General features: G+C 37.1%; 1 protein-coding gene across 8 annotated transcripts in view; it reads left to right on the top strand.

Annotated features, from left to right (window-relative positions):
• PIK3C3 (phosphatidylinositol 3-kinase catalytic subunit type 3) overlaps positions 1–23,896 on the top strand; it is a 578,331-nt gene that overhangs the window by 116,066 nt on the left and 438,369 nt on the right. For 7 of the 8 annotated variants that reach the window (XR_007721190.1, XR_007721193.1, XR_007721195.1 and 4 more), the window contains exon 25: positions 12,607–12,763. Coding sequence is in view for 1 of the 8 variants with exons in the window: in XM_050767591.1 (XP_050623548.1) it covers positions 12,607–12,621 (15 nt within the window). In the remaining 7 variants the exon portion in view is untranslated. Of the gene's footprint in view, positions 1–12,606; positions 12,884–23,896 lie in introns of those variants that run through there. The other variant, XM_050767591.1, reaches the window with a different exon arrangement.

The raw sequence follows: 23,896 nt of genomic DNA, 5'->3' as shown, positions 1-23,896 counted from the left end.
GAATTTTTCCTCAGCCATTGACCAGTATCTCACCAAGCCGTGTTTGTTTCTTTAACCTTTTTAACCCATTTCTTTTAAACTTTGTCATACCTAGGTATTTGCAGTTTCCTCACTGCCTAACAACAAAGTCCAATATCTGGCAACTTGAGGCTTTCCAGAATGTTGTGTTCTGTTCTGCTTTCCAAGCTGTTGTCTAATACTCTCTTTCTCTAAATATTTTCTTCTGTTTCATCATAGTGACAACTTTGCTGTTGTCATTTCTTCAGCCCAGAAATCACCCTTCTTAATAATGTATCTTCTGTAAACTTCTACATGCCAAAATCCAATCTGTCCTCCAAGAGCTCTTAATGCTGTTTGATTCATCTCTCTCTAAATTTCCATATATTTTCTACCTTTATTATGACTTGCACTTATGTTTTGCTTTCTTTTTTTCCTTCCTGCCACCCCTCGCTTTTCCCAGGTTAGCTGATGTTTTGCTTTTTATTATAGATATTTAGATTCTTAGGGCTGGGCAGGGTGGCTCACGCCTGTAATCCCAGCACTTTGGGAGGCTGAGGAGGGCGGTTCACGAGATCAGGAGATCGAGACCATCCTGGCTAACACGGTGAAACCCCGTCTCTACTAAAAACAAAAAATTAGCCAGGTGTGGTGGCGGGCGCCTGTAGTCTGAGCTGCTTGGGAGGCTGAGGCAGGAGAATGGCGTGAACCCAGGAGGCAGAGGTTGCAGTGAGCCGAGATTTTGCCACTGCACTCCAGCCTGGGCAACAGAACGAGACTTCGTCTCAAAAAAAAAAAAAAAAAAAAGGAAATTTAGATTCCCTTATAACTCCTCAGTTACAGACTTCCTGAAGGCTGGGCTTTGTCTGTCACTCACCTTGTAGTACAATGCCTTATATACTTAAAAAATATTTAATGATCATAAAGGAATTCTTGCCTCTAGATGTTAGCTTGTACTCTTTTTCTAGCTCAATAAAAAGATGTTTTTCTCTGAACACCAGTCTTGATCATATTTTTATTACAAGGGCCACCTCAGGGTCTGCTTCATGGGTCATTAATTGTAACCAATCATTTGTTGAGAATAAATTGTGATTCAAATAGTATGTGACTTGCTAAAGTCAACCAGCTTAGCTGACAGTGGATCTTACTCTACATAGAGCAGAGCAGAATATTTTAGAGCTATAGGGGAAAAAAAGGCCAGAGAGATATCATGGCTACTTGACAAGGGAGAAAACCAAGACTTAAACCCAAATCTTTTGACTCCCATATTTAGTATTTTTTAAACCAGATCTTTTCAATGTCTTGCTCATCACTATACTACGTTAGTGTCAATGAAACTTTTCCTGGCCACGGCCCATCTCTCTGTGTGTACACCTTATTTTTTTTCTTTTTTTAAGCTCAACTGGTTACAACATGCTTGCAGAAACTCTTAACCTCTGTGTCTTTGCATTTCTATAGCAGGGAATTTACCCATCATAGTTGGTCATTTATATTTTATCTTACTCTGTCTCTACCTACAAGTGTAGAAATATCTCTCCTTCATGGGTTTTCCTTATTCCATACTTACAGATTCTGGTTTTTCTCCTTTATTTTCCTGGGGAAATATATAATGGAGCTAAAACTCCAAACTTTAAATTAGTGCTGCTGGCTAACACTCATTTCAGCAATCTGTAGCTACACAAGCAACTCCAGACTTAGCAGCTGAAAAAGCAATAATGGTTTGTTATTTCTTACCTAGGATGCTTCAGTCGGGAACTTAGCTAGAGCCCAGCTATGAGGTTTCTTTGCTTCCTGTAACGTTAACTGGCTTCACTCCTTCAGTTGTATTCGACTGGTAGTTGGGTTTGTCTTGGAGGTCCACTCGCTTCACTCAACAGGTCTGGCCATTAGGTGTTCTCTACATGGACTATCTGTCTCCACTTCCTCTCTCATCATTTCAGACTCCAGCCCAAACTGCTGCTCTACAGCGTGACTGATTTCCCCAAGAGGATATGAAGGCAGAAGTGGCAGGCCTCTTAAAATAAGTCCCAAGGGCAGCCCAGATTCACGCAGAGAAAAGATACAGTCTGCCTGTTAACGGGAACAAAGGGTTGCATATGCAGAAAAGAGAGGAATTAAGTGTAGCATCTTTGAAGATTTAACTGCCACTCTGCTAATGTGCTCCAGCTTAAAGTTGAGCCTTCAAGTTCTGTAAAATGAATTAGTGGCATGCTTTATTTTAGTGGTCTAGTTTTGAAATTCTAATGTTAATTTGCATAAGATGCCCATTTTGCTAGCTGGATCCAAAAATAGAAGGACTGTTTTTCTTAATTATCTTTATGAAAGATGGAGGAGAAAAAGAGGTTGATAATAAAGTAGTAGTTTTTAGGGGACCATAGTATTATTTAGGGGAGCTGCTAATAGAAGGACTTTGGTTTTCCAAAGGCTCTGGGCCTCAGTTTTCACACCTATAAAATGATTGACATTGAGGTTAAAACATCCATTTTTGATATAAATTTAATGTAATGTCAAAGGTTAATTGCTTTACAAAGCTAATGTTGACTACTGCAAGGTTTAGTAAATGAAATCTGCCTCTCCCCTCTCCCCATCTTAAGGATGGTTACATTGTGAAAGTTGCTGAGAACTCTGAGTTCTTGGCATGTACCTATTCTTCTATTTGTAGAGAAAATATAATATGAACGGCAAAACGAATTGGTAAAATTGCAATGGGCATGCTCTTAAATTAGACATTGGAGGGATCATTTTATACACATTAACAGATTATTATAATTCTTGAGAAGAAACATTAAGTCTGTTTCCTAGGTTCCTGTTTTCTAGTTCTTCATTGAAATAATAGATACGATATAGAAATCCTGTAATTAACATGACTTTAGCCTTGGTTGTTACAGGCTCTTTTGGACTAGGATAGATTATCAATAACCTTGATAATCAAGGTTATTGCCACATGAAAATAAGAGTTAAGAACAAATATTCGAATTATTCTAACAGTCTAAGGATTACCATCTTCTTAGATTTGTAAAAGTGGAGGTTTATTGCAGCATGAATATCTATGTAGATGAACTTTTTAAAGATCATTTCTTAGCTCTCCACTTCATAATGATTGACATAGTGTTTGGGACAATAACAGCTTCACCGTTTATTGGAATGTATTTCATCCAATGCTTCCCCATTTTTAATTAAATAACCATTGCTGTGATAATACAAGTATGTTTTAGTGTTGTCCCTGTTTTGTAGATGGGAAAACTGAGCCACATAAAAAGTTGTTTTCAGCCGGGCTCAGTGGCTCACGCCTGTAATCCCAGCACTTTGCAAGGCCGAGGCAGGCGAATCACATGAGGTCAGGAGTTTGACAGCAGCCTGACCAACATGGTGAAACCCTGTCTCTACTAAAAATACAAAAATTAGCCAGACGTGGTGGTGGGCACCTGTAATCCCAGCTGCTCAGAAGGCTGAGGCAGGAGAATCACTTGAACCTGGGAGGCAGAGGTTGCAGTGAGCCAAGATCACTCCACTGCCCTCCAGCCTGGGCAACAGAGTGAGACTCCGTCTCAAAAAAAAAAATTTTTTTTTAAAAAATAAATAAATAAAATTTTTAAAAAAAGTTGTTAGTTGTTCTAACTTATCAGATTCAGTTCTTTTTTACCAGAACTTGAAAATGTTCGTGATATTTCTTAGATTTCCTTAAATATATAATGTGTGCTCCAAAATAAGAGTTACCTATGGATGTTTAATTTTACTGGAACTTGTTTAGGCACTGAAGCATACATGGGATACTAAATAAGGTCTTAGCTTCATACAGATCTTTTCAAATAACAATTATAAAAGCATAGTTGTTTCTTAATCTCTGGAGTTTATTTTCTCTTTGAAACTCACATGTCTACATATATTGTCTAAGTATTGATACTAATAAATCATATAGGCAAGATAACTAGCATCTATTTTTTTGTCACTTGTAGCCATCTATTATAGTGATGCAATATTGTTAATCGATTTATGGTAATTTTAGTACATTCCCATTAATCATTATGGATAGTAGAACCAACTTTTTAAAAAATGGGAGTAGATTGATACGTACTTACAAGAATTACAGGTATTTCAGCATAAAAGAAACAACATTCAAAAAGAAGACTAAGAATTACTAGACACAACTCTTGTATCTAAACGCTACAAAAGCTTGTTTTCTTTCATCATGCAATTCCTTAGGAAGGGTGGAGATTAAACACTGCAATATTTGTTGCCTAGCAACACCCACACATTAGTGATAAAATTTTTCCACCGGAAATCACTTTTATTTTGGTCATTGTCTTTGAAATTGCGTCATTGTAACCCATCTTTATGCCAAAATGATCTTTTTTGGCATCTTGCTCTGTTGCCCTCCCCCCATTGGAGTGCTGTGGTGCTGTCATGGTTCACTGCAGCCTTGACCTCCTGGACTTGAGTGATGCTCCTGAGTCAGCCTCACCAGTAGCTAGGAGTACAGGCATGCTTCATCATACCCAGCTAATTTTTAATGTACTTTTTGTGGAGATGAGGTTCCACTATGTTGCCCAAGCTGGTCTCGAACTCCTGGCCTCAAGCAATCCAATCCTCCTGTCTTGGCCTTTTGAGTGCTGGGATTACACATGCGAGCCACCACGTCTGGCCTTGATCTTTACAGTGCTTTCGAGTCTTGTTATACACGGGAAAGATAGAGGTCATATAGTTTGGGTCATGTACAGTTGTACAAGTAGGCCTTTCAATGGTTATCTCTCACACTGCAGTCCATTTCCTATTTCTGCTTTTCCCTGTCATCCTTCCTTTTCATTTATTGATAGTAAAAATCTTGAGGAAGGGGTGTGGTTTCCAGTAATGTTAATACATACTATATCTAATTAATTAGATCTTGGCAGATTAACTAGAGACAGAGGTTTTTGTTTTTGTTTTTCATGATGACAGAAAAAGATAATAATAATAATGAATAGATTGGGTTCAGAAGGTTCAAAAGTTCCTGCTCAAGATACTAGGAACATGGCACTGCTGTCCATTTAAAGGGAATCCTTACTTAGCACCTGTGGTGTTCAAGGAGGAAAAGCACAGATCTAGGCAGAGAGACACCTGATTCTATAGTCACTTATTCTTGAGTTAGACACCAGTTGCCTTTAGCTCGAGGGAATTCAACTATATATATTAGGGGGTATTTCAAAACAAAACAAAACAAAAAAGAAAATGGAAGGAGGAAAATGGTTTGGTTATTCTGCTTGAATTTCCCCTAAAGAATACATGTCCTCTAAGGAATGTGACAGTGGCTCTCTCAAAAGTGTTTCAGATATCAAGTGCCTCTCATGCATAACATGGCGTCTTACTATGCTGAATGTGATCCCAAAATTGAAAATTCTGAGTGCTTGGTATCTGTATCATAGTTTCTAAGTGCAAACCATTTGCTGCTTAACCAACGAAATAGGGTTTCTTGTGTCATTGATGAGGGAAAAGCTTGCGATTTTGGACTTTTAAGAGATACAGGTCTCTAATGTGCTGCCTCCTGGAGGGCTTTTCTTAAGTAATTTTTTTTTTTTTTTTTTGTATTCCTGTTTTTCCTTTCTGTGTTGACTTTAGCACCTAAACTCAGTATAGAGTGATTTCACTTTATCTGCTGTCCTCTTTCATCTTTAATAAGGCAACTTTCTAGGTCAGTGAGTGACTCTCTTGGTTTTCAGAATTGGGAACTAAGACCATTCAAGATCATTTCTCCTTTTATTTCTCTAGGTAAAGTACAAGCATTTTGTGTTCAGAGTATGTATAAAAACATTTACCTTAGGTTTATGTGTATATTCACAGCACCTGTGACAGTTAAGAAACTGGTGTTAACTCTTCCATTTTTTAGTTACTTGAAGGTCACTATTTCGTAGGTCAGTGGAATTTTGTTTTTGTTTTCATTTTTAAGCCTTTGAATAGTAAATGGAACAATAATAAATTTTTTGATGTACTTACAACCCTAGTCTGTTAGTCTTAAATATACCATAATGTATTTTCATTTGATGAACTTTGTTTGAAATTTGATCTTACATGATACATTAGCAAAGCTAGTTCTGTTTTAGGACCATACATAGCTAATACTCTTTTTGGAAAAGGAGAACTATCACACACAGGAATTTTTGTTTATGTTTTTTTCTTTAATTTATTTAAATTCCTGACTCCCAGACTTGTAGTATAATTTTGGGTCTTGATGTCAGGTGAACAGATAAGTAGAAAATAAACTATACATTAATTCTTTAATGAGAATATAGTGCCCTTTAACAAACATATAGTTGCCTTTAATAATAAAAATATTGATAAAACCCTAATTCATGAATTTATTCCTGCTGTAAATATTAAGTGGCATTTAATATTTAGCTGTGACATCGATACATAAGTATGTAGATACAAAATAGGACTAAACTATTGCAGATTTAAAGCATTACTAGCACTCGTATGTTATAAATATAAGTACAGATCTTTTTATATGTGTGTTTTGTTTTTATAGCATTACTTTATTCATACTAACTTTCCATTTTTTTTTGTTTTGGTGACCCACTTTTGCCTCATATTCTCTTTGTACTTTTTGAACTTCCCTTTTTATGTAAATTGACCACTAACACTGAATTCCTTTTTGCAAATTAATGCTCTTTCCCCTTTCATGTTCCCTCTTACGTGCCAGATTAGAGAACATGAATGCTCTCTAGTTTTAAACTGTGTTTTACTTAAGTACCTACCCATACTTCTCATGAGGGCGAAAGCCATGTAGCCTTGAGTACTCAAATAACCATGTGCAAAGGTAAAAAGTTCATGTCACACAGTATATGTAATTCATATAGTCTCCTTTTATATTTAGTTCTTCTTCTTTTACCGCTTTAAACAAGTGTGACTCATTTTATAATAACTAAAATTTGTTTGAAACACCAGGTTTTATCCTAGTTTATAGATGCAAAATTATTACCTAAAAAGAAAAGAAAAATAATCATTTCTGAGTTTCCATTTATAGGGACCTCATTTTATAATTAGGAATGAAGAATAGCAGTGTTATATATTTCAGTGGACAAAACAAAAAGTATTGATTTTGGGGTCAAATAGAAATTCTTTTAATCTAAAACAGATTATTTTTAATTTAGTAATTAATTTTCTGCCGAATGATTCCCTTACCAGTGGCTTAAATAATGTAACACCAATATATCACACACAGCTTCTTTTTATTTTGTGTCCCAGATCTAATTTATTTGAATTTTTCTTGGCAGAAATAACAACTGGAAAAAAAAATCATTAATAGCAAAGTATAGAACATTTAAATGTGCCAGGAATTATGTAAAGTTCTTTCTCTGCATCAACTCTTAATTCTCACACTTGTGAAGTAAGTGCACCACAAGGTGTGTTTTACAGATGAGAAAACTAAGGTTAATAGATGACAAAACCCAGATTCAAACTCAAAATAAAATATTTTGAGTCCCAGATCTAGTCCTATATTTATAAGTAATTATATGTAAATACATAACATGCATTTGTATATATATGTATTTTTATATAAATGTTTATATATAAAATATTTAGTAACTAGTGTCTATTTCCAGTCACCAGCTGCATTAGCCCTTACCAAGAAAGTCAGCCTGTCCTTTGAAGCCAGACTTTGACTTCTCTGTCCTCTGTGTCAACTTATTCCATCAGAAGTCTGTTTCATCTGCATTGAAAATCTGTTCTCTAGTGTAGTCACCTTCATCAGTGATCTTCGCTAGATTGTAGATAACCTATGTGCAGTTTCTCCATCAGCACTGGCTGCTTTATCTTGCATACACACACACACACACAGACATCTCAAAGCCTTAATTTATAGACATGAATAGCTTTTGTTATGAGTAGTGAGTTTTTAAATTTTTAATCTTTTAACTTTTCTTAATCTTTCACCTACCCGTCAAAGAAAGAAAAAGTCAGCTGTGCAAACAGACAAGTAAGTGTGATATATAAAGGAGTCGCCAGGAGCTGTTAATCCAAGATAAATAGGATAAATGTGGGATAACATTTATTTTGCACATTGGCCAAAACTAGTCTTGAATTTCATTGACCCACCTGTGCTCTCTTGTTCCACTGCAGTCAGCATTGCTGCATAACTACCCATTAAAACCCATGATATTTAAAAAACAAATAATACAGGCATTGCTCTATGACAAATGTTTGCAAGTTGTAAGATTAATTATTGTAATAGCAGGAGTCAGCAGAATGCCCCATAATTTTCAGCCCAAATGCCTTCAGTTGATTTCTCATTCATACAAATTTAATTTTCTTATCTTCTCCAAAGAAGATTTTTAAACCCTTGAATGTCATCCTTGATAGGGTGAATCCTTGATTCACCTTGATGTTTGCTTCATTAACTGCTTTTAGTAAGGTTAGTTTTATACTGTTGTTTTCTTTCCCTCTGTGTTCTGTCAAACCCTTTTATAAAAATTCTTCAAATGTACGGTAGTTGAATATTTTGGGACTGTCTCTGCTATATGTTTTTTATTTTTATTTTTTCCCCCTAAAGACACAGACATTTCAAAGTATTTGGGGAAAAAAAGGCATACCTTAAAGATTTTTTGAGCTCAAGTCCAGACCACTGCAATGAATGACTTCTTTGTTTTCCCAGTGCATATAAAATTTATGTTTACATGATACTATGCAGTAGCATTATGTCTGTAAAAACTATGTGCCTATCTTAAAAATTATTGCTAAAAAATGCTTAACAGTCATCTGAGCTTTCAGTGAGTTGTAATCTTTTTGCTGGTGGAGGGTCTTGCCTTGATGTTCCTAGCTGTTGACTGATCAGGGTGGTGGTTGCTAAAGGTTGAGTAGTTGTAAATCTGTGAAGTTTGCCACATCAGTTGATTCTTCCTTTCACAAAAGATCTCTCTGTAGCATGTGATGCTGTTTGAAAGCATTTTGCCCGGAGTACAACTTTTTTCAGAATTCGAGTCAACCCTTTCAAAACTTGCTGTTGCTTTATCAACTAAATTTATGGAATATTCTAAATCTTTTGCTGTCATTTCAACAATGTTCAAAGCATCTTCACCACGAACTGTTTCCATCTCAAGAAACCACTTTGCTTATCCAGAAGAAGCAACTCCTCATGTGCTCAAGTTTTATCATGAGACTGCAGCAATTCAGTCACATATTCAGGCTCCACTTCTAATTCTTGTTCTCTTGTAGTTTCCACCACATCTGCAATTACTTCCTCTACTGAACTCTTGAACCCCTCAAAGTCATCCATGAAGACTGAAATCAACTTCTTCCAAACTCCTATTGATGTTGATATTTTCACCTGCTCCTATGAATCTCAAATGTTGTCAATGGCATCTAGAATGGTGAATCCTTTCCAGTAGGTTTTCAATTTGTTTTGCTGAGATCCATCAGAGGAATTACTATCTCTGGCAACTATAGCCTTACAAAACGTATTTCTTAAATAATAGGACTTGCGAGTAGAGTGACTCCATGATCCATGGACTGTAGAATGGATGTTGAATTAGCAGGCATTAAAACAACATTAATCTTTTTATATATTCCATCAGAGCTCTTGGATGACTGGGTACATTGTCAATGAACAATATTTTGAAAGGAATCTTTTTTTTCTGAGCAGTAGGCTTCAACAGTGAGCTTAAAATTTTTAGCAAACCGTATTATGAACAAATATGATGTCATTCAAGCTTCTGTTTCATTTGTAGATCACAGGCAGAGTAGATTTAGCATAATTCTTAGGGGAGCTAGGATTTTCAGAGTGGTAAATGAACATTGACATCAACTAAGTCACCAGCCGCATTAGCCCATACCAAGAAAGTCAACCTGTCCTTTGAAGCTTTGAAGCCAGACACTAACTTCCTTTAGCGTGAAAGTCCTATGTGGCATCTTATTCATTAGAAGCCTGTTTCATCTGCATTGAAAGCCTGTTAGTCACCTTCATCAATGATCTTAGCTAAATGGTAGATAACTTGTGTGCAGTTTCTTTATCAGCACTGGCTGCTTTACCTTGTACTTTTATGTTACGGAGATAGCTTCTTTCTTTAAACCTCATCAACCAACCTCTGCTAGCTTCAGACTTCTCTTCTGCAGGTTCCTCATCTTTCTCAGCCTTTATAGAATTGAAGACAGTTAAGGCCTTGCTCTGCATTAGGCTCTGGCTTATGGGGATGTTGTAGCTGGTTTGGGCTTCTATCCAGACCACAAAATCTTTCTCCATATCAGCAATAAAGCTGTTTTGCTCTCTTATTCGTATATTCACTGGAGTAGCATTTTAATTTCCTTTAAGAACATTACTTTGCATTTAAAACTTGGCTTTTTGATGCAAGAGTCTTAACTTTTGGCCTATCCGAGCTTTTGATAATCTTTTCTCACTAGGCTTACTCATTTCTAGCTTGTAATATAAAGCCAGAGATTTGCAACTCTTCCCTTTCACTTGATCACCTAGAGGCTATGATAGGGTTCTTAACTGGTATAATTTCCATACTGTTGTGTCTTAGGGATTAGGGAGGCTTAAAGAGAAGAAGAGAGGTGGGGGAATGGCCAGTTGGTGGAGTAGTCAGAACACATGTAATATTTATCAATGAAGTTTGCCGTCTTATGCAGACACTGTTCTTTTTTTTTTTTTTTTTTTTTGAGACGGAGTCTCACGCTGTTGCCCAGGCTGGAGTGCAGTGGCGCGATCTCGGCTCACTGCAAGCTCCGCCTCCCGGGTTCCTGCCATTCTCCTGCCTCAGCCTCCTGAGTAGCTGGGACTACAGGCGCCCGCCACTGCGCCCGGCTAATTTTTTGTATTTTTAGTAGAGATGGGGTTTCACTGTGGTCTCGATCTCCTGACCTTGTGATCCGCCCGCCTCGGCCTCCCAAAGTGCTGGGATTACAGGCTTGAGCCACCGCGCCCGGCCACAGACACTGTTCTTGGTGCTCCAAAACATTTACAAGAGTGATAATGAAGATTGCTGATCACAGAGCACCATAGCAGGTGGAATAGGAACAAAAAATTTTGAAATATTATGAGAATTACCAAACTATGACACAGAGACACAAAGTGAACACAAGCTGTTGGAAAAAATGGCTGTGATAGACTTGTCCAAGCAGAGTTGCCACAGGCTTTCAATTTGTTAAAAAAAAAGGATCTGTGAAGTGCGGTAAAGCTAAGCACAATAAAACAAAGTATGCAGGTATATTAGAAACCTTTGGTTCTATAGCAACATTTTTGTCATACATAGATGCATACATGTGTACATATGCGGTTTTTCATTGCTTCCAAATTACTTCCAAGTTATTTAGACTCCCTCGTATGTCAGTGTAGACCCTTTGCAGTTTGGCTTTTACCTGCACTTTCAACCCTTATCATCTTCAGAAACCTTCAAAAATAACCTTCTTTGTAGCTCTGATGATTCACCCCCGCTACCTCCAGGCAATACACCTCTTCTCTTTGCATGGAATGAGTTCCCTCCTATTTGCTCAACTTTTGAGTGTGTGTATGTGTGTGTGTGTGTGTGTGTGTGTATGATTCTGTCTATATTAATTTGGTCCTCGGGCATTTTGTCTTAATTTGAGATTCCCACAGTATCTGAGACACTTCCTGGCACATAGTAGGCACCAAATAAATGCGGTTTTATATGAGTGCCAAGTACCATTTCTTTAGGAAGTTGATTTTCTCTGATAATTGCCTTTAGTAAAAATATTTAAATTGCTTCTTAAATTCTAAATTACATTGTTTTTATTCACACGAAAAATAAATCTTGCCGTATTTTTTCTAGAGTGCCACTTTAAAATGTATCAGATTAAAAACCATCAGCATCTCAGCATTTTTCACATTTGTACATGTATACATGCATGTGCAGACACACACAGACACACTTATCAGCAAGGTTGTTTGCCTTCACTTTTTCTCTGAGTAATAATGAAGTGAAGGTCTTAGAAACAGAATTTTATGACATGTAAACAGCATTCATAATTCCTCCAAGAGAATGCCAGTATATTTGTATCAAACAAAAAGAGCAGGAGTTATGGATGACTCAGTGTATATTCAGCCAAACAAAGAAATCTTCGTTGATATTATTCCTACTGGAGATATCTCAGTATTGAACACCATTAATAGTGTTGGCCTCAAAACAGCTCTTCACTAGGCCTCTCTTCTTCTTTCAGGACTACTTCCTTTGATTTGATTTCAGACCATTTCTGGAATGAAGTAGTTGCACTCTGGAATAAGCTACAGGTTTTCACAGCCTCTCTCAAAATGTGGCACCAAGAACCAAGCACACTATTCACAATATTACTCATCTAAATCACTTTAGAATTCAGTGGAATTTTTGCCTTCCTAGTGCTGGGTGAGATGACTTTTGCTTGTCTCATGTTAATTGCATTCATCTTGAGCTTACAGTCAGCAAACACCCTCTACCTGAATTATTTTCTCATATAAACTGATTTTTAATTGAAGCCTCAGGAATCCTATATGGTATAGTTAATTGCAGTCCTCTTGGTAGCATTTAACAAACTAATTTACACACTTTTTATTTTATTAGTAATCTTTTTTAAAACTAGACTATTGTTTATCTTTGTGAATACTTAAGTAAATTATTTTGTTTGTTTATTTCTTTTTAATTTTTGTAGTACTGGAGAAAATGAAACTGGGAGTGACGCATCAAGATGCTTGGCTCAATAAGAAAACCACGTTAGGGGCAACCTATGTATATTGGAGACTTCAGAGTAACCAGCAAGGAACAGAAAACTTAATCGTCAAGTTATCATATTTTCCAGATATTACATGGTACCTGAATTCTACTTCCTTGGATGTCATTGCTTAGATATAGTCCTGAAGGGTTTGTTGTGAAATATTGTATATATTTTTTCAAATGTATACCTTGTTAATAAATTAAGAAATGAGAAATATTCTTATTTATTTACATGTTATGAGAGTTCTGGAGGAAGTAATATGTTGAAATAGCAAAACAGTTTAGTTTTTGAGTTTAAAATGTTATGTTTTCCTCTTATATCTTCATATCAGGACAGCAGTAACCTGAATTTAGATTGTCACAGTTTACAAGTTTTTGTTTGTTCCTTCCTTCCTCTCTCTTCTCCCACTCACTTTTGTTTGTTGTTTTTTCCTAATTTACATGTTTAAAGTTCTACTTAAAAGTTTTCTTCAAGTTTTACATGTTATGGCTCATTCTTTTGCAGTTCAAGAATTGCTTATATTTTTAAAAGATATTCATTTTCTCTTATACATAATTGATTTTTTGTAAACTACAGTTCATAGTTCTTTTAGCTTGTAAGTATCAATATAGTAGAATATGAAAATGTGGCTATTTAGATAACTAACCAAAAGGTCGTCTGACCACCAGTTTTAGTATTGAGCGTAAGATATTTTTATAGATTCATGTAAGGCAATGTAAATTGTCTTTCTACAATAAAATTTTTTGATGCAAATTTAGATTCCAGAAACTTTTTGATGGTATAAAGGAACTGAGGAACAAAAGGCTTTTTTTTTTTTTTTTTTTTTTTTTTGAGACGGAGTCTCACGCTGTTGCCCAGGCTGGAGTGCAGTGGCGCGATCTCGGCTCACTGCAAGCTCCGCCTCCTGGGTTCACGCCATTCTCCTGCCTCAGCCTCCTGAGTAGCTAGGACTCCAGGCGCCCGCCACCACACCCGGCTAATTTTTTGTATTTTTAGTAGAGACGGGGTTTCACTGTGGTCTCGATCTCCTGACCTTGTGATCCGCCCGCCTCGGCCTCCCAAAGTGCTGGGATTACAGGCTTGAGCCACCGTGCCCGGCCACAAAAGGCTTTTTGAAATAGCTCACCTAGACCTGTTAATGTAATATATTCTTTCTGAGTTAACCAAATTAATTTTTTGTTTTTTAAGACTAGATCTAATCCCTCTAGCTTTTTTGCTGGAACTTTGGGGAAAAAGAACAAATACAAATATACAAATGATATGAACAATATAGTAATAATCTTTTGCAACTTAATATGTTACATAGTCATATGACTTGGTCTTGGAAGACAAAGAATTGTTTTGGTGCTGAATAAATATTAAAAATCAAGTGACAGAGAAAATGAAGGTAAAATTGTGGCACAGTTTCAGAGAGGGCCATTAATGATAATGTGTATTTGTCTCAAATTCTTAGCCCTGAGCTTGCCTCTTTAGAGTGGTGTTACCAGCGAGAGGGCAAGCATGTAATTAAGAGACCACTCTAGAGGCATATGGAATGTGATTTGTATAAAACATACCTGCTGATTAGAAAAATGGTAAGAATGAAAATACCTTTATACATCATCTTAAGAGAGCGTATATCTAAACTAAATGGGCAGGCCTCATCCTCTACCTTTCTTTTTCTTTTCTTCGCGTGTTTATGTCTTTTTTGTTGTTCAGACATTTTTATCCCTCTGCGTGTTCATTCTTGTAGTTCCATTTCTATTGGCACTTCCTCCAAAATTTTTCTCTGAATTACCTTTGTTGAAAGTGACCTTTCTTCCTTGTGAACTCCTACACTTGCATCTCCTATTTCAGGGTTTGGCATATTTTTTCTTTAATGGGCTAAGAAAGTAAGTATCTTCAGCTTTGGGGGACACATATGGTCTCAATAGCATCAACTTAACTCTGCTAACTGGAAGGCAAAAGTGTATCATCTTACTCATCCATAAACTCCACAGCACTCTGCATAGATAGGAGCCTGTTTATAACGAACTCAATAAATAATTCTGACACAGACATAAAATTCTCTAAGGGCAGATAGACACTGACAACTAGTAAGAAAGGTTGATCATGAGTAACTTTGTCTTCAGTGCCACCTTAGCAAGAACTGTAAAGAGGATAAACCTTTCTAAGAGGGTGACGCGTGCTGGGTGAGGAAGGAGCATCTCTCAGGAGGGTGAACAGTAGCTGTGGATTTGCTGAGAGATTTTGGCTGTGAGTGACAAGCCTATATCAAAAAGAAAAGTGACTTATCAATCTCAGTTTTTATTGCTCAAAACAATTCTTCACTCCTAATTTTTCCAAATTCCATTGTTTTTACTCTTTAGAGCTCTATCCTGAGTGTAGTCTGCATGTTTCTTTATTGTCATTGCCATGTGACTTCTTTGGTGACAAGTTCAGTAATATTTCAAGCATGATGTTTGTTTTGAGTTTGAGAAATGTGTTTGTGAGGACACATCACTTTAATTAAAAAGTGTGAATACTATGGTCATTAAGTTATTCAGAGTGAGATTTCTGAGTGGGGGAGAGAGAATGTAGATGGCAGTTATTGAGAGTGGGGCTATAGGAAAGAAAGAAGAAAAGTATGGTTAACATTCCCAAATAAAGGGTGATACACTCTTGCTTTTTGCTGGGGTTAGCAAAAATCATTCTCCATATGCTAGTTTTAGATGTTCCCCAGTTCATTTGTATTATTGAGTTTTCAACTGGGTATATATTGTTATAATAGCAGTCAACATGATGTAGGGGCTCGGTATTACATGTCAGGACTATATTAATTGCTTCATGTGCCTTATCTCATTATTCTATGAGATAGAATTGTCTCCTCATTTTTTAGTTGCAGTAACTGAAGTTTAAAGCAATTGAATCATCTGCCCAAGAATAAGCTGCTGGTGAGAGCACAGTTGGGATTTAAGTCGAGTTAGGCCCCAGTGATCACAGTCTTGACTGTTAAATTCTTCCAGCCTTCATTTTTCACTGAGATAATGGTAATGATAGTACTGACCTCTAATGTGTGCGTTTGTGGGTGTGTGGTCCATTCAGCTTTAATCCCCAGAACACAAGACTTATTCCTTTTCTTATTTTTGGTCATGTTTTATTTTTCCATTGCTTTTAACAGGATTACCAAAGGCACACTCAGTAGTCAGTAAACACATTTCTAAGAAAGGTGTTGTGTCATCATGCCACATATTCATACTTGCCTTGGGTTGGAAAATATATCATTCAGTAAAAACATACAGGTAAAATAAATCTTGCCAATGCAATTGTTAACCTACAATCCTAATATACCTTAAGTATATCCTTGCACATAAATATAACATTGCCATTTAAAACGATAAACCAAGTTGAGATTCTTAGGAGCATGTTGTAAATAATTACTAATGTTTGCTTTATTTTAGATAGATCACACAACTTCAAATAAAAACTGATATAGATTGAACACCCTGAGAATAAACCTTAGTGCCAAATGGAAAATAATTTTTTACAAGTAAATTTGAAGAACAATGTGGACTTTCTATAATTATATACAGAAAATATACTGATTTACCAAATGAGTAATTTTGATATATTAATATTTCACTTATAAGAATGCATACCACCTGATCCAGGATGGGAGCAAGGAACAGAAAAAGAACATTAGGTAAAAATGAAAGAAATCTGAATATAGTATGGAGTAGCTAAAAACAAACCCCCCAAAAAAGGAAAAACAGAATAAGCCTTAGAAGATAGTGAGCATCCCACTTGGGTGACCACTTACAGAAGCTGAGGTGGGACCCCTGCATCTGATAAGAGGTTGCACTAGACCACAGGAACCACATTCCACTATAAGAACTAGGGTGGGACTGGACATGTCAAAACCTCCTGGGACCTCTATTAAATGTGCACATTCCCAATCCCCACTCCTGAGCAGCTAAATCAATCTGCAGGTGGGCCTTATGAGTTTTCCCAGGGGATTCCGATGCCTGCTAGATTTAAACAGTAGATTAGATGTTAAGTTTTCCTGTAGTCCAGAGATTCCATAGGCCAGTGTCAGGGAACAGGGGTCAGGGCTGGGAAGGCATTAGAACAGAAGATATATTTGAGGCTCTGTTACGCTGGTCATCCAACCCAACCAGATATCTCTTGTTATATGCTAACCTCATTTTCTCTTTATTGTCTATAGTGGCATAAAATAAATTTTATGTAGCCAAAAAACCTAACAAAAAGCACTTTTCTGTATAATGAGTAGTTTATTTTAAGAATGGGTACTACGTAAATACTGGCAAGTGAAAGTTCATTTTGTTCAGTGCTATGGGCTGGTGCGTTGCATTTCAACACTAGCTTCTTACTTTTATCTATCCTGAGGGTAGATAACCCATATTCTAAAATGCAGTATCATTTTCATTTACTGTTAGTAACATTTTAAGAAATATGTAGTTTCTAAAACTTCATATACTTTATGTGGAATATGAACAACTTTAATATAAATAGTCTAGAAAAAAACTGGTTTTTTAAGGAAAAATTGCCACGAAATCATGAGCTAAGTCAATGGTTATTTTAAGTCACTTAATTCTGAGACTAGTATTTCATACAGAAAAAGCTAATACTGATATCACATGCTAATTGCGTATAAAACACTAGGAATGTCAAAATAGAACATAAGAAAATGAATCTAGTGGACCCACTGCATAGTGTAACTTTGGGATGAATTTAAAATAATATTTAAGTCACAGTCAATTTTCTGTTGGTCTGATTTTACCAAATAACCCCCTAAATAAGGAGTCTGATTTATCTAAAATAGAAGTTAACGTAGCATCCCAGTATTGCCATTCTAAAACTCTGGCGTGTAAATGGGAGAAATAGAAATAAGCTCAAACTCGGTAGAGTAACCATTTCTTCATGAACCATAGCATTTAACTAGAATTTGGCCAGCTCATACCTGTAATCCCAGCATTTTGGGAGGCCAAGGCAGCCAAATCACTTGAGCCCGGGAGTTCAAGACCAGCCTGGACAACATGGTGAAACCCCATCTCTTCAAAAATACATATATTTTTGTGTGAGTATGTGTGTGCACAAAAATTACCTAAGCGTGATGGTGCACGCCTGTAATCACAGCTACCTGGGAGGCAGAGGTTGCAGTGAGCTGAGATCGCATCATTGCACCCCACCCTGGGTAACAGAGCGAGACGACTCTATCTCAAAAAAAAGAATTTCACTAGAATTTATATCTTCAATGTTTGCATTAGATCGTCACCAGCACTTTCTGCCTTGTGACTGTCAGGACTAATCCTTACATTGTTTATCGTATGTCCTTTACCTCAGTTTATGTCCATCACCACAAGAAACCCAGACCTCCCTAATCATACCTTATGCCCTGGTCTTACCCGCATATGGCTCGATACAGCTGCATCTCCCCAAACCTCAGAACTCCTTGGGCCATCATTGTCAGAGACATTTGAACCAGAGCAACTCCATCTTGAATAGGGGCTGGGTATAATGAAGCTGAGAGCCACTGGGCTGCGTTCCCAGGAAGTTAGGCATTCTTAGTCACAGGATGAGATAAGAGATTGGCTCAAGGTAAGGTCACAAAGACCTTCCTGGTAAAACAGCATGTGGTAAAGAAGCCAGCCAAAACCCACCAAAACCAAGATGGGAATGAAAGTACCTCTGGTCGTCCTCACTGCTCATTATACACTAGTTATAATGCATTGGCATGCTAACAGACACTCCCACCAGCACCATGACAGTTTACAAATGCCATGGCAACATCAGGAAGTTATCCTATATGGTCTAAAAAGGGGAGGAACCCTCAGTTCTGAGAACCACCCTTTTCCTCGAAAACTCATGAATAATCCACCCCTTGTTTAGCGTATGATCAAGAAATAACCATAAAAATAGCCAACCAGCAGCTCATGCTGCTGCTCTGCCTATGGAGTAGCCATTCTTTCTTCATAAACCTACTTTCACTTTATGGACTCCCCCGAATTCTTCTGCAGGAGATCCAAGAACCCTCTCTTGGAGTCTTAATCGGGACCCCTTTCCAGTAACCTCAGCAGGATCTGTGAGTGCCAGTTTCCTTCTGTGGGGAAAAACTAAGTGCTAAGTACACTTTTTTTCCCCTTTTCTCTGTTTTTAAGAGAACTTTCTGCCCTTTTGAAGTGGCTACATTGTCTGGGGTACATACCCTGGAGTTCATTGTCACAGGAGAATTTAGGACAGACACACGAGGAGTTTAGGAAGGGGAGGTTTAATAGGTAGAAGAGAAGGGAAAGAGAAACAGCTTCCTCTATAGATATCTGCACTCACACCGTGCATACCTCCAGGCTTTAAGGCATGGCCCATAATGTGTCTCCGAGTGGAAAAAACTGATGGTCTCCAAGTGGAAAAGACCAGTTGGTGGTGAATGTGCCAGATTTTCTAGTCCGGTTTGAGAAGGTGGTTTCTGATTGGTTCGATCAGGTATGACATTTGGATAGTGCATGTGGAAGGCTGGTCGCCCCTCTCTGATCTTGTGCAAATAGGCTTTCCAGTTGATTGGGCCCATCTTGTCTAACACGTGGCTGGCAGAGAAGGGAAGAAGAAGCCACCATCTTGAAAATGTCTAGTCGTTAGTTTCTGCTGGCATTCACCCATGCGAGCTCCCAGCTTGTTTGTCTATGTCTGCAGCTCAGCTTTACAGACTGCTCTTTGTTAGAAAATGATTTGGAGCTGCTTTTCGTTAAAGAGAAAAGCCTTACCGGGGACTCCCATACCCTTACTATCTGCTTAAGTGAAACTGCTATATCACTTTTACATAGCACAAAATGATGTGTCCATAAATGAGCCTTTGCAAGATTACCATTTATCAAACAAAACCAGTGATGTTTAGTTAACTGTTTGTAATAGTAAATGGTTAGTAGAATGTCTAATTCAATAAATGTTTCATAAATGAGTAAATGAATGGTTTAATTTCAGTAAGCTCGATTCTTGATCAAACGTTCCCTTTTAAATCTAATTTTAAAAATCTGAGTTTGATATTTTTTAAAAAGGTAAATATAAATGTAGCATACAATACAGGAATTTCACTCCAGGTTATCTGCCAAGAGAAATGAAAATATGTCCACATGAAGACTTGCACACAAATGTTCTAAGCGTGATTCATAATAGCCAAAAAAAGAAAAAAGAAAAAAAACAACTCACGTGTCCATCAATTGGTGAATGGCTAAAAATGATGTGATATAGTCACACAATGGGATACTGTTCAGCATAAAAAGGGAACTCCACCTCCTCCCACTGCAACTGGAACAGCTGGTTCTGTGGCAGCGTCCACCTGGCTGCAGCTTCCTCCTCACCTCCTCTTGGTCTTCACCTCAGATCCCCCTCATCCACCTTCACCCATGCTGCGGTCACCAGCCCTGTGGCAACCTCCAAGCCTGGACATTCGCCTTCCCCTCTGGCACTGCTTACCAGAGTCAGTTTTCCTCACATCTCTGCACTGACGCCATGCATACCTCCAGGCTTTAAGGCGTGGCCCATGATGACCATAAGGAGCAGTAGAGCCCAGGCTGCTGCCTGGGAACACAAGTAGCCCAAGAAGCGGTGGACTAGCCTGAGGCCCCGGGTGCTTGCTGGGCTGCAGACACCCATAGACACTTGAGTTCATCAACAGTTGGCCTGACTGCACCAGAACAAATCAAGTTTGCTAAAAAGAATCGTGATCTTGAAAGAAACTAGGGTGCCTTATTTAAGCCTCTGCAATGATTTGAGATGAAAATGACCAATTCAGAAAACTGTTGTGAGAGTCTTATCGAGCAAAGGGGGCTTGCTGCCTGATGCATTAAAAGCCTATACTGTGACATCAGGTTTTTGTGAAAAGGAAAGCTTTATTTGAAAGTCAGCACCCAAGGACACAGGAATCAAGCTCAAATCTGTCTCCCTGTGCTGGCTTTAAGGTAGTAATTGTATTACAAAAGGTTTAGAGGATGAATACTGGCATTAGCAGGTGATTGGTGGTAGGAAAGAGGAGGCCTGCAAAGTCCCGGGGCATATGCAGTTATCTCTTCATGTCTCCTCATGGGTCCTATGTGCAAATTTGGGAAGAGTTAGTATAAACCGTGTGGTGGAAATTTAGGCTGTGACATTAGCATGCTTGTTCTGCACAAACTTTAGTTGGCCATCCTGGTTCCAGCTGATTGCAACCAGTTTTTTCATCGCTTAAGCAAGGAGATTTCTGTGTTTCAGCAAGTGGTTTCTTTTTCTATCTGGCATTCTACAAACTCGAAAATTTCTGTTAGTCGTTGGTCTCTTTAACTCTTTGTGGTATTATTTCAATTTTCAAATAAAGCATGAGGCAAACATCAAACAAGCAAAGCTTAAAGAAGAAAAAGGCTGGAGTAAAGGAAGATTCCAAAGAAATAACTGGGGCAAAGCTGAAGAAAAAGAGTTTAAAGGAATTTCTGATGAGGCTAAAGAAAATTTCTGGATTTTAGTTCACTGTTTTAAAGAATATTGTTTCGATTCTGTGATTAAGAAGCATTAATGAATTTGTTGTAAAAAATTTGAAAGATGTTGAACTAAAACTCAATTCCTGGCAAGCCCCTAAAAGTTACACATTTAAATTTCACTTTGAGCCTGGTGAGTATTTTAAAAACAAAGCGCTAACAAAGACATATAAAGTCTTGACCAGAATTTATATCAAATCCTTACCTTTGTCAGGGAGTTGAAATTCAAAGCTGCATAAAATGTCAAGTAGATTGGAAGAAAGGAAAAATCTATCACCATGAAAACCATTCAGATGGCTGGGCGTGGTGGCTGACACCTGTAATCCCAGCACTTGGGGAGGCTGAGGCGGGCAGATCATGAGGTCAGGAGATCAAGACCATCCTGGCTAATACAGTGAAACCCCATCTCTACTAAAAATACAAAAAAGTTAGCCGGACATGGTGGCAGGCTCCTTTAGTCCCAGCTCAGGAGGCTGAGGCAGGAGAATGACGTGAACCTGAGAGGCGGAGCTTGCAGTGAGCAGAGATCGCGCCACTGCACTCCAGCCTGGGTGACAGAACAAGAATCCATCTCAAAAAAATAAAAAATAAATAAATAAAACCATTTAGAAGAAGAAAAGCAGTGTGAATGGGAAAAAACAAAGTTACTTAAGTAGTTTCAGTGATTCATTCTTTTTTAGTCTTCCTATAGTTCCTGAACAAGAATACCTGGATGAAAAAGAAGCAGTTATGCTTGCTTAGGACTTTAAAATAAATCAGATTATACATGATGATGAAATCGCCAAATCAGTATCTTACCTTACAGGAAGTGTTTCTCATGTTTCTGAAGAGGATCCTGATAATAAATATGACAGGACACTTGATGAGGATGAGGAGGATACATTTGCAAAAATTACTAAAAATATAAGAATATCTGACTAGAATTGTGTGAACTGTAAGCTATAATGTGTAACCTTGGTTATTATAACAAAGCCAACAGCATTTATAGTCTTACTGTGCATAATTTTCTTGGTGGAGATAGTTTTAGAGAATATGCCAAGGAAGTTTTGAAGTATTAATTAATTATCCTTAGCTTGTATTAGTATCAGTTTCTGCAAGATGTGGAGAATGAAGTAAATTTCATAAAGCAGATTAATTTGTTCTGACATATTTACTTTGTGTGAACTCCTTTTGACAAGTACTTCTCGAACTGCAACTCCAAACGTTATTTGAACTGTTAGCAGATATATATTTACATATATATTTTGTTTTGGCTCAGTTGAAAGTTTATTCTGCTAGAGCTAGAGGTATTTTCTTTATTCTGCTGAAGCAATGCAGTGACTTATTAAATTATAAGGTAGTTTGCTTTTTAAATGTTTTAAATCAATTACTAGTCCACATTTAAGAATTTCTATTATAGTGACAATGTTAATTACTGCTTTATTATGGTTTTCTTAATGACAGTAATCTATAATTAAACTGTCACAGTGAGGTATTTACCATTATAGTATTAATATAATGTTCTTAAATGTTTGCATAATGGTATGTAAGATGAATAAGCACATTTTCTTTGGGGCAGAGCCCATGTTATATTTCATTGAAATGTTCAAAAGTACTATTCAGCAAGCTTTGTTCACATTCTTTTGTTACTTGAAAGTGTCAAAAATAAAAAATGAACAGAAGAAATAATATTTCTGTGAGAGAAGATACATTATAGTAGGTAAATAGAGAACTTTTAGCTTGGCAAACTAGGGATTTTTTAATAGCATGTATAATTAAAATTTGAGAGATTTTTTTTTTTACACTGCTGTTCCACAAACATTTTGCTTGAGTAGATATAACATTTTGCTTTCTTTTGGAAACCCAAATAAGAGGGATATGATCAAAAAATAAGAAAGTGGTAAGAACACACAAACTGAATAAACAGCTGAACATACTAATAAGAGAAAATGTGTTTGTTGACTTCAGAAAGGAATTAATATGAAATAAGAGAAAGTTAACATAGTCTGTCTCTTTATCATCATTTAGAGACTGTGCTTTCTGACAGGAAGTTGCTGCTAGGACAATATTAGAGATTATTATTGTTTTCATAAAGACAATTCAAAGATGAATTAGTAATATGTCAATAATAAATGAGTAATTTATTAGTAACCAATTTTGTTATGAATGAGAGTGGGGAACTATTAGATTAAAGCCAGAAAACTGTATGATTGAATTCAGAATGGATAGAGAAGTTTGCATAAAGGCCTGAGATCCAATAATATTTGAATCCTACATTGTTTTCAGGAACAATATACAAAGGGGACATTAGCATAATGGAAATGAAAGTATCAATAGTGCCCTATATGCCAATGTTTAGCTCTGTTTTAAAAAGGGTGAAAAAGCTAAATTGAAAACACTGGTTTGAGGACTAAAAGCATCTTCCTCTTAGTTCTAAACTACTGCATCTTGCCCCTCTTGCTAGATATATGGAGGAAAGAACCGGAAGGGAGTTTGCTTGGAGTGGGTGGGGAAAGAAACACGAAGGTAGAATCTGTATCAGCCCTTGATTAGTTTGTCCGCCCATTTCATCCTTGGAGATGATGGAGTGGGAAAGTGTTGTCTGTACATTAGGTTCCTATGACTGCTGTAAAAATTTACCCCCAATTTAGTGATAAATTTACCACCAACTTATCTTACAGTTTGGAGGTCAGAAGTGCAAAATGGATCTCACTAGACTAAAATCAAGAGGTCAACAAGGCTGCATTCCTTTCCTTTCTTTTTTTGTA

Source organism: Macaca thibetana, chromosome 18 (assembly GCF_024542745.1).
Source record: "Macaca thibetana thibetana isolate TM-01 chromosome 18, ASM2454274v1, whole genome shotgun sequence".
In the NCBI taxonomy this organism is placed as follows: domain Eukaryota; kingdom Metazoa; phylum Chordata; class Mammalia; order Primates; family Cercopithecidae; genus Macaca; species Macaca thibetana.
The sequence above is the reverse complement of the archived record's forward strand: the minus strand, read 5'-3'. Positions and strand labels throughout refer to the sequence as shown.